This window comes from Bombina bombina, chromosome 8 (assembly GCF_027579735.1).
Source record: "Bombina bombina isolate aBomBom1 chromosome 8, aBomBom1.pri, whole genome shotgun sequence".
Taxonomy (NCBI): Eukaryota; Metazoa; Chordata; class Amphibia; order Anura; family Bombinatoridae; genus Bombina; species Bombina bombina.
This window is the reverse complement of record NC_069506.1, coordinates 141,092,781-141,105,046: the sequence shown is the minus strand read 5'-3', so window position 1 is coordinate 141,105,046 and position 12,266 is coordinate 141,092,781. Positions and strand designations below refer to the sequence as shown.

Sequence of the window (12,266 nt, the reverse complement as noted above, 5' to 3'; positions counted from 1 at the left end):
CTATTACTTTCTATGGGACGCGAAAATCTTTTCGGCAGCCGAAGTCCGGCAGCCGATATTGAGGTATAACGCGCCATTGGAAACAGTCGTTAAACGCTATTGCTTTCGACAGCATATTTAACGGTTTGCGAGTGCACGCAAACTGAATTACGACTCAATGGAAGCGAGGCCTTAAATGGGTGTTCCTGCAACTGCTTTGAATAGAATGAACTCTTATCAGCTGCTTGCCTGAGTACCTTGTCGTTTTAATGCATCTGTCTAGCTACACTCTCCTTGGCAGTCAGCATCACATCACTCCTCCTACATTCCCCATTACTTGTTCTCACTGCCTGACAGCCAGCACAATGTGCCCAGATTAAACCACAGAAAAAGCAAAACGTAAAAAAGCAATTAATATGATCATGTTAACCAATGGTTTAATTACTCCCTGTCTCTCATTCTGACTGCTTGCATTATGTATGTAATTGGCAGTCAAAGTGTTAATCATTGTATGTGTTTTGTTTGTATTAAATATTTTGTTTTGACTAGATTTACAATATAGAGTCACCAGTCTAATATTTTAAAAAGTAACAATTGATAAGAAAATTCAATAAAATATTTAAAAACTTTCACAAAGAGTTCTACCTTTAACATTTCAAGAACAAGCTGTGCTTCATCCTCCCGCATCTCCCGTACAGACAGCTGATTCTCGTCAATAGAAGGCATGGTCACTGGTTTTCACTGCAGAAGATATGGACAGAAATCTGACAGAAGAACCAAAAGATATTTACTATTTGAACTCAAAATAATTTTAAGAATGAAAGATTATAAGGAAGCATTATTAACATATAGCACAATACACTTTTACACGTGTTTAACTGTACGCTTTATACAGGGGTTTTATACATGTCCAAGGAAAACATGGCTGAGGTGTCAACCCTGTGGGGCCTATTTATGAAAGGCCTGTCGGACACGATCCGACATTGCGGATCATATCCGTCAGACCTCGCTGAATGCGGAGAGCAATACGCTCTCCGCATTCAACATTGCACCAGTCGCTCTTGTGAACTGCTGGTGCAACGCCGCTAGCATGGGGGTGTCAATCAACCCAATCGTATTCGATCAGGTTGATTTGTGACGATGTCTGTCCGCCTCATCAGAACTGGCGGACAGGTTATGGAGCAGCGGTCTGCAGGTTCGCCAGAAACACGGGACTTCAAGCACCATACGGAGCTTGATAGATATGCCCCATAGTGTAGCTGTTAATATTACACAGAGATTTTATACATGTGTAACTGTACACTTTACGCAGAGATTTTATACATGTGTAACTGTACGCTTTACGCAGAGATTTTATACATGTGTAACTGTACGCTTTACACAGAGATTTTATACACGTGTAACTGTACGCTTTACACAGAGATTTTATACATGTGTAACTGTACGCTTTACACAGAGATTTTATACATGTGTAACTGTACGCTTTACACAGAGATTTTATACATGTGTAACTATACGCTTTACACAGAGATTTTATACATGTGTAACTGTACGCTTTACACAGAGATTTTATACATGTGTAACTGTACCCTTTACACAGAGATTTTATACATGTGTAACTGTACGCTTTACACAGAGATTTTATACATGTGTAACTGTACACTTTACGCAGAGATTTTATACATGTGTAACTGTATGCTTTACACAGAGATTTTATACATGTGTAACTGTACGCTTTACACAGAGATTTTATACATGTGTAACTGTACGCTTTACACAGAGATTTTATACATGTGTAACTGTACGCTTTATACAAGGATTTTATACATGTGTAACTGTACGCTTTACACAGATATTTTATACATGTGTAACTGTACGCTTTACACAGCGATTTTATACATGGTTAACTGTACGCTTTATACAGAGATTGTATACATGTGTAACTGTACGCTTGACACAGAGATTTTATACATGTGTAACTGTACGCTTTATACAGAGATTTTATATATGTGTAACTGTATGCTTTATACATAATTAATTAAATGCCCTATCCTCCTGGCTTGCTGGAAAACTTTAATAACTGGAGCCATAAAACTGGCTCAACACATAACTATGTACAAATAATAACTGGAGCCATAGAACTGACTCAACAACATAACTATGTACAACTATAACTCTTAAATAACTTTGCATAAAACTGTAATACTTGAATAACCACGCAGACACAGATATATGGGAAAAGACCCGAAGGTCGCATTTATTGTAGAACGTGAGAACCGGCTGGACTCAACGGGGCCAGCTAAAACATGTGGCGGCAATCTAGTTAGGAGTAGGAACCCCCTGCTAGGAAGAATGGACCGCGCCCGTGAATGCCCACACAAGCGGAGCTCAGCTGCCGCAGAAGCTTAGGGAGTTCTCGGCATCTTAGAATGGGAGGGACCCCAGGCGCGCGCCTGCAGAGATCACCCTCCCCTGGGCAGCCGTCACTCTACCTCTGATGGCAAACCGGGGCGCGGACCAACCGCCTAACCAGGGTGTAAAGTAACGATCTCCGAACCAGTAGGACCAGGTGTGACTAGACGCGTCTCCATGCCACTACCTGGGGAGTCAAAAACTACCGTCCTTGGACTTAAGGAAACAAGCCGCGTAGCTCTCATCCAGCCTTGGACACCTAGCTGAAACACCCTGGTGATGTAGCAGCCTAAAGATTGCCGTATGAACAAGTGCAGGGAGGGAGGGAGGGACGCTGTGAAGACGAGCTGGAAAAGAGGGTTTGGGCCTTGGGAGCTGACTACTTAAAGGTAAGCTAAACCCCACCCTCACTAATGCAACATTGTTGCAACCTCACAGCAGCACACTCCTAAGGGCCTTAATTATTATGGTCGTTCTGGGCTATGCTGCCCTCCACTGTCTGAGATTTTATACATGTGTAACTGTACGCTTTACACAGAGATTTTATACATGTGTAACTGTACGCTTTATACAGAGATTTTATACATGTGTAACTGTACGCTTTATACAGGGGTTTTATACATGTGTAACTGTACGCTTTACACAGAGATTTTATACATGTGTAACTGTACGCTTTACACAGAGATTTTATACATGTGTAACTGTAAGCTTTACACAGAGATTTTATACATGTGTAACTGTACGCTTTATACAGAGATTTTATACATGTGTAACTGTACGCTTTACACAGAGATTTTATACATGTGTAACTGTACGCTTTATACAGAGATTTTATACATGTGTAACTGTACGCTTTACACAGAGATTTTATACATGTGTAACTGCATAATTTATACAGAGATTTTATACATGTGTAACTGTACGCTTTACACAGAGATTTTATACATGTGTAACTGTACGCTTTATACAGGGGTTTTATACATGTGTAACTGTACGCTTTACACAGAGATTTTATACATGTGTAACTGTACACTTTACACAGAGATTTTATACATGTGTAACTGTACACTTTACACAGATATTTTATGCATGTATATCTGTACGCTTTACACAGAGATTTGATACATGTGTAATTGTACGCTTTACACAGAGATTTTATACATGTGTAACTGTACGCTTTACACAGAGATTTTATACATGTGTAACTGTACACTTTACACAGATATTTTATACATGTATAACTGTACGCTTTACACAGAGATTTTATACATGTGTAACTGTACGCTTTACACAGAGATTTTATACATGTGTAACTGTACACTTTACACAGATATTTTATGCATGTATATCTGTACGCTTTACACAGAGATTTGATACATGTGTAATTGTACGCTTTACACAGAGATTTTATACATGTGTAACTGTACGCTTTACACAGAGATTTTATACATGTGTAACTGTACACTTTACACAGATATTTTATACATGTATAACTGTACGCTTTACACAGAGATTTTATACATGTGTAACTGTACGCTTTACACAGAGATTTTATACATGTGTAACTGTACGCTTTATACAGAGATCTTATACATGTGTAACTGTACGCTTTACACAGAGATTTTATACATGTGTACCTGTACGCTTTACACAGAGATCTTATACATGTGTAACTGTACGCTTTATACAGAGATTTTATTCATGTGTAACTGTACGCTTTACACAGAGATTTTATACATGTGTAACTGTACGCTTTATACAAGGATTTTATACATGTGTAACTGTACGCTTTACACAGAGGTTTTATACATGTGTAACTGTACGCTTTATACAAGGATTTTATACATGTGTAACTGTACGCTTTACACAGAGATTTTATACATGTGTAACTGTACGTTTTATACAGAGATTTTATACATGTGTAACTGTACGCTTTATAAAGGGGTTTTATACATGTGTAACTGTACGCTTTACACAGAGATTTTATACATGTGTAACTGTACGCTTTATACAGAGATTTTATACATGTGTAACTGTACGCTTTACACAGAGATTTTATACATGTGTAACTGTACGCTTTATACAGGGGTTTTATACATGTGTAACTGTACGCTTTACACAGAGATTTTATACATGTGTAACTGTACATTTTACACAGAGGTTTTATACATGTGTAACTGTACGCTTTATACAGAGATTTTATACATGTGTAACTGTACGCTTTATACAGAGATTTTATACATGTGTAACTGTAAGCTTTACACAGAGATTTTATACATGTGTAACTGTATGCTTTACACAGATATTTTATATATGTGTAACTGTACGCTTTATACAAGGATTTTATACATGTGTAACTGTACGCTTTACACAGAGATTTTATACATTTGTAACTGTACGCTTTATACAGAGATTGTATACATGTGTAACTGTACGCTTTACACAGAGATTTTATACATGTGTAACTGTACGCTTTATACAGAGATTTTATACATGTGTAACTGTACGCTTTATACAGAGATTTTATACATGTGTAACTGTACGCTTTACACAGAGATTTTATACATGTGTAACTGTACGCTTTATACAGAGATTTTAGACATGTGTAACTGTACGCTTTACACAGAGATTTTAGACATTATTAACTGTACGCTTTATACAGGGGTTTTATACATGTGTAACTGTACGCTTTACACAGAGATTTTATACATGTGTAACTGTACATTTTACACAGAGATTTTATACATGTGTAACTGTACGCTTTACACAGAGATTTTATACATGTGTAACTGTATAATTTATACAGAGATTTTATACATGTGTAACTGTACGCTTTACACAGAGATTTTATACATGTGTAACTGTACGCTTTATACAAGGATTTTATACATGTGTAACTGTACGCTTTACACAGAGATTTTATACATGTGTAACTGTACGCTTTATACAGAGATTTTATACATGTGTAACTGTACGCTTTACACAGAGATTTTATACATGTTTAACTGTACGCTTTACACAGAGATTTTATACATGTGTAACTGTATAATTTATACAGGGGTTTTATACATGTGTAACTGTACGCTTTACACAGAGATTTTATACATGTGTAACTGTACGCTTTACACAGAGATTTTATACATGTGTAACTGTACGCTTTATACAGGGGTTTTATACATGTGTAACTGTACGCTTTACACAGAGATTTTATACATGTGTAACTGTACACTTTACACAGAGATTTTATACATGTGTAACTGTACACTTTACACAGATATTTTATGCATGTATAACTGTACGCTTTACACAGAGATTTGATACATGTGTAATTGTACGCTTTACACAGAGATTTTATACATGTGTAACTGTACGCTTTACACAGAGATTTTATACATGTGTAACTGTACACTTTACACAGATATTTTATACATGTATAACTGTACGCTTTACACAGAGATTTTATACATGTGTAACTGTACGCTTTACACAGAGATTTTATACATGTGTAACTGTACGCTTTATACAGAGATCTTATACATGTGTAACTGTACGCTTTACACAGAGATTTTATACATGTGTACCTGTACGCTTTACACAGAGATCTTATACATGTGTAACTGTACGCTTTATACAGAGATCTTATACATGTGTAACTGTACGCTTTACACAGAGATTTTATACATGTGTAACTGCACATTTTACACAGAGATTTTATACATGTGTAACTGTACGCTTTACACAGAGATTTATACATGTGTAACTGTATGCCTTATACAAGGATTTTATACATGTGTAACTGTACGCTTTACACTGAGATTTTATACATTTGTAACTGTACGCTTTATACAGAGATTGTATACATGTGTAACTGTACGCTTGACACAGAGATTTTATACATGTGTAACTGTACGCTTTACACAGAGATTTTATACATGTGTAACTGTATAATTTATACAGAGATTTTATACATGTGTAACTGTACGCTTTACACAGAGATTTTATACATGTGTAACTGTACGCTTTATACAGAGATTTTATACATGTGTAACTGTACGCTTTATACAGGGGTTTTATACATGTGTAACTGTACGCTTTACACAGAGATTTTATACATGTGTAACTGTACGCTTTACACAGAGATTTTATACATGTGTAACTGTAAGCTTTACACAGAGATTTTATACATGTGTAACTGTACGCTTTATACAGAGATTTTATACATGTGTAACTGTACGCTTTATACAGAGATTTTATACATGTGTAACTGTACGCTTTACACAGAGATTTTATACATGTGTAACTGTACGCTTTATACAGAGATTTTATACATGTGTAACTGTACGCTTTACACAGAGATTTTATACATGTGTAACTGCATAATTTATACAGAAATTTTATACATGTGTAACTGTACGCTTTACACAGAGATTTTATACATGTGTAACTGTACGCTTTATACAGGGGTTTTATACATGTGTAACTGTACGCTTTACACAGAGATTTTATACATGTGTAACTGTACACTTTACACAGAGATTTTATACATGTGTAACTGTACACTTTACACAGATATTTTATGCATGTATATCTGTACGCTTTACACAGAGATTTGATACATGTGTAATTGTACGCTTTACACAGAGATTTTATACATGTGTAACTGTACGCTTTACACAGAGATTTTATACATGTGTAACTGTACACTTTACACAGATATTTTATACATGTATAACTGTACGCTTTACACAGAGATTTTATACATGTGTAACTGTACGCTTTACAGAGAGATTTTATACATGTGTAACTGTACGCTTTATACAGAGATCTTATACATGTGTAACTGTACGCTTTACACAGAGATTTTATACATGTGTACCTGTACGCTTTACACAGAGATCTTATACATGTGTGTTACGGTTGCCTCCAGGCTGGCTGGAAGTTGGACCGTAGAAAAGGATGCTCCTAGCGCTCACCAAAGAATCATCAGCACCATAGTCAGCAATCCCTGTAGTGATTATAAGCTGTCCCCTACAAACATGAGTCAAAGCTGCAAGTTAGAGGGACAGAAAATAGGTCTGATGTGCTGGAGCACACAGCCTCCTTTTTATTGAGGTTACATGCAAACAGGACACTCTCAGGGGGAGGCATAAAATCCCCCATCACACATTTGATATTAGATAGAGAGACACTCCCTTTGACAGGCCACAACATTTACTTCAGCAGATAACATTACACACAATAAAACAATGCAGTCCACCTTATCAATACTAGTCTGATTAGACAATGGGAAAGTTGATCACTAAACCTAATTAGAGCTAATCCCAGCAGACTTGTATGTAGAATAGGTTTCTTGAAGCTGAACAAAATTTAACTCTTAATGGCACACAATGAAACTGAACCAAGTGGGAGAAAGCCAGGGACAAGTCATTTCACAGGTCTGGGGACATAGTCTTAAAGGGGGCATTGTTCACCAGAGTCACAATATGTCCCCAGACGTTTCCCAAAGGGCCACACACACCCAACAAAAGTCAATATACTCTCAGGGGCACAATCTTCCAGGGGCCATAGTCATGAGGAAGGAGGCTGGCAAATAGGCTTCTCCAAAATCCAGGGAAGCAGGGCAACCTTCCATTTAAAGGGCCAGTCACAAATAGCAGTTTGTAACATATCTCCCCTTTTGGAGGGAGACTAACAAGGCACCTGACCTTCTGTCGGTCAGTGCCTAAGTTAGTCTCGCAACCCACCCACAAATAAACACTAGCAGCAAAGCAGCCCCCCCACAACAAGTAGCACTGGCCTGTAGGTTCCAGGTTATAGGATGAAAGTGTAGCATCCTCTGCCTTCCTGGCGCAGCTGTGCAAATAGCTGATGGTACTTGGGGGGCAGAGGCCAGCGGCACTCTGCCCTGGTGCCAGCGCTTCTGCTGGGGTGAGGGGTTTGCAGGCCAGTCCTGTAACAAGGGGGTCTGTAGGGCAGAGGCCAGCAGCGTTCTGTTCTGATGCCAGCTCTTCTGCTGGGGGAATTGGGGCATAGTCCTGCCCGGTGGCAAAGGGAACGTGGGGGTCAGTGGGGGTTAACATCTCCACTGTTAACCCTGGGCCCAAGTTAGGAGTTAGCTGGGGAGGGGGAGATTGGCTTACCTCCTCCTCCTGATACTCCGGTGGCCGTTGGGAAGGGAGGTCGATGCTCTCCGCTTCCTGTGGAACATGCTGCGGCTGGGGAGAGAGACCGGTTGTCTCCTCTCCCTGGAAGGCACACTCCGGCTGGGGAGGGAGGTCGATGCTCTCCCCTCCCTGTAGCTGGGTCTGTCGCTGGGGATCTGGGCCGCCTGCCCAGCATCCCTGTAGGGCCGGTAGAGAGACTGCGGTCCCATCTCCACCTGCCTGCTGGGGGTCCTCCCAGGACCAGTCTATGAGGCCTGCTGCCTCTGGTATCTCTGGCTGGGGAAGGGGACTGGTTGTCTCTTCCCTCTGCACGGTATACTGCCGCTGGGGAGGGAGGTCGCTGCTCTCCTCTCCCTGTAACTCTGGCTGCCGCTGGGAAGGGAGGTCGTTGCTCTCCGCTCCCTGTGACTCACTTTCTCGCTGGAGACCAGGTGTCCAGACCCTCAAACTCCACAGTTGGCGCTCAAAAGCTCGTGCCGCTTTGTTCTCCGTATCCAATTCCCGGATGATGCGACTGACTACCTCCTGTGCAGGGTCTGGACCATATCGGACTAGCCGCCTCTTTACCTCTGGAACGAAATCCGCGCCCTCATAGCGACGGATCAGGTTGAGGTGCTCTTCACAGGGTTCTGAATAGTGTCTTGTCAGCTCCATGCTGCTGTAGGTAGGGACGCTGCGCAGTGGCTAGCGTTGCCCTCAATAACTCTCCTACGATACCAGTGCTGTTGTGGTGCTGCTCCTTGCGCTAGGATGCTATCCCACCGCTGCCGCCAAATGTTACGGTTGCCTCCAGGCTGGCTGGAAGTTGGACCGTAGAAAAGGATGCTCCTAGCGCTCACCAAAGAATCATCAGCACCATAGTCAGCAATCCCTGTAGTGATTATAAGCTGTCCCCTACAAACATGAGTCAAAGCTGCAAGTTAGAGGGACAGAAAATAGGTCTGATGTGCTGGAGCACACAGCCTCCTTTTTATTGAGGTTACATGCAAACAGGACACTCTCAGGGGGAGGCATAAAATCCCCCATCACACATTTGATATTAGATAGAGAGACACTCCCTTTGACAGGCCACAACATTTACTTCAGCAGATAACATTACACACAATAAAACAATGCAGTCCACCTTATCAATACTAGTCTGATTAGACAATGGGAAAGTTGATCACTAAACCTAATTAGAGCTAATCCCAGCAGACTTGTATGTAGAATAGGTTTCTTGAAGCTGAACAAAATTTAACTCTTAATGGCACACAATGAAACTGAACCAAGTGGGAGAAAGCCAGGGACAAGTCATTTCACAGGTCTGGGGACATAGTCTTAAAGGGGGCATTGTTCACCAGAGTCACAATATGTCCCCAGACGTTTCCCAAAGGGCCACACACACCCAACAAAAGTCAATATACTCTCAGGGGCACAATCTTCCAGGGGCCATAGTCATGAGGAAGGAGGCTGGCAAATAGGCTTCTCCAAAATCCAGGGAAGCAGGGCAACCTTCCATTTAAAGGGCCAGTCACAAATAGCAGTTTGTAACAATGTGTAACTGTACGCTTTATACAGAGATTTTATACATGTGTAACTGTACGCTTTACACAGAGATTTTATACATGTGTAACTGTACGCTTTATACAAGGATTTTATACATGTGTAACTGTACGCTTTACACAGAGGTTTTATACATGTGTAACTGTACGCTTTATACAAGGATTTTATACATCTGTAACTGTACGCTTTACACAGAGATTTTATACATGTGTAACTGTACGTTTTATACAGAGATTTTATACATGTGTAACTGTATAATTTATAAAGGGGTTTTATACATGTGTAACTGTACGCTTTACACAGAGATTTTATACATGTGTAACTGTACGCTTTATACAGAGATTTTATACATGTGTAACTGTACGCTTTACACAAAGATTTTATACATGTGTAACTGTACGCTTTATACAGGGGTTTTATACATGTGTAACTGTACGCTTTACACAGAGATTTTATACATGTGTAACTGTACATTTTACACAGAGGTTTTATACATGTGTAACTGTACGCTTTATACAGAGATTTTATACATGTGTAACTGTACGCTTTATACAGAGATTTTATACATGTGTAACTGTAAGCTTTACACAGAGATTTTATACATGTGTAACTGTATGCTTTACACAGATATTTTATATATGTGTAACTGTACGCTTTATACAAGGATTTTATACATGTGTAACTGTACGCTTTACACAGAGATTTTATACATTTGTAACTGTACGCTTTATACAGAGATTGTATACATGTGTAACTGTACGCTTTACACAGAGATTTTATACATGTGTAACTGTACGCTTTATACAGAGATTTTATACATGTGTAACTGTACGCTTTATACAGAGATTTTATACATGTGTAACTGTACGCTTTACACAGAGATTTTATACATGTGTAACTGTACGCTTTATACAGAGATTTTAGACATGTGTAACTGTACGCTTTACACAGAGATTTTATACATGTGTAACTGTACGCTTTACACAAAGATTTTATACATGTGTAACTGTACGCTTTATACAGGGGTTTTATACATGTGTAACTGTACGCTTTACACAGAGATTTTATACATGTGTAACTGTACATTTTACACAGAGATTTTATACATGTGTAACTGTACGCTTTATACAGGGGTTTTATACATGTGTAACTGTACGCTTTATACAGAGATTTTATACATGTGTAACTGTACGCTTTACACAAAGATTTTATACATGTGTAGCTGTACGCTTTATACAGGGGTTTTATACATGTGTAACTGTACGCTTTACACTGAGATTTTATACATTTGTAACTGTACGCTTTATACAGAGATTGTATACATGTGTAACTGTACGCTTGACACAGAGATTTTATACATGTGTAACTGTACGCTTTATACAGAGATTTTATATATGTGTAACTGTATGCTTTATACATAATTAATTAAATGCCCTATCCTCCTGGCTTGCTGGAAAACTTTAATAACTGGAGCCATAAAACTGGCTCAACACATAACTATGTACAAATAATAACTGGAGCCATAGAACTGACTCAACAACATAACTATGTACAACTATAACTCTTAAATAACTTTGCATAAAACTGTAATACTTGAATAACCACGCAGACACAGATATATGGGAAAAGACCCGAAGGTCGCATTTATTGTAGAACGTGAGAACCGGCTGGACTCAACGGGGCCAGCTAAAACATGTGGCGGCAATCTAGTTAGGAGTAGGAACCCCCTGCTAGGAAGAATGGACCGCGCCCGTGAATGCCCACACAAGCGGAGCTCAGCTGCCCAGAAGCTTAGGGAGTTCTCGGCATCTTAGAATGGGAGGGACCCCAGGCGCGCGCCAGCAGAGATCACCCTCCCCTGGGCAGCCGTCACTCTACCTCTGATGGCAAACCGGGGCGCGGACCAACCGCCTAACCAGGGTGTAAAGTAACGATCTCCGAACCAGTAGGACCAGGTGTGACTAGACGCGTCTCCATGCCACTACCTGGGGAGTCAAAAACTACCGTCCTTGGACTTAAGGAAACAAGCCGCGTAGCTCTCATCCAGCCTTGGACACCTAGCTGAAACACCCTGGTGATGTAGCAGCCTAAAGATTGCCGTATGAACAAGTGCAGGGAGGGTGGGAGGGACGCTGTGAAGACGAGCTGGAAAAGAGGGTTTGGGCCTTG

The 12,266-nt window shown here is 39.8% G+C and overlaps 1 protein-coding gene across 4 annotated transcripts in view; it reads right to left on the bottom strand.

Annotated features, from left to right (window-relative positions):
- Positions 1 to 12,266, bottom strand: part of NAT14 (N-acetyltransferase 14 (putative)) — an 81,862-nt gene that overhangs the window by 19,474 nt on the left and 50,122 nt on the right. For 2 of the 4 annotated variants that reach the window (XM_053690599.1, XM_053690601.1), the window contains exon 2: positions 625 to 743. In XM_053690599.1, the coding sequence (XP_053546574.1) occupies positions 625 to 705 (81 nt within the window). In that variant the 5' untranslated portion in view covers positions 706 to 743. The remainder of the gene's footprint in view (positions 1 to 624; positions 744 to 12,266) is intronic. The other 2 variants (XM_053690600.1, XM_053690602.1) reach the window with 1 other exon arrangement.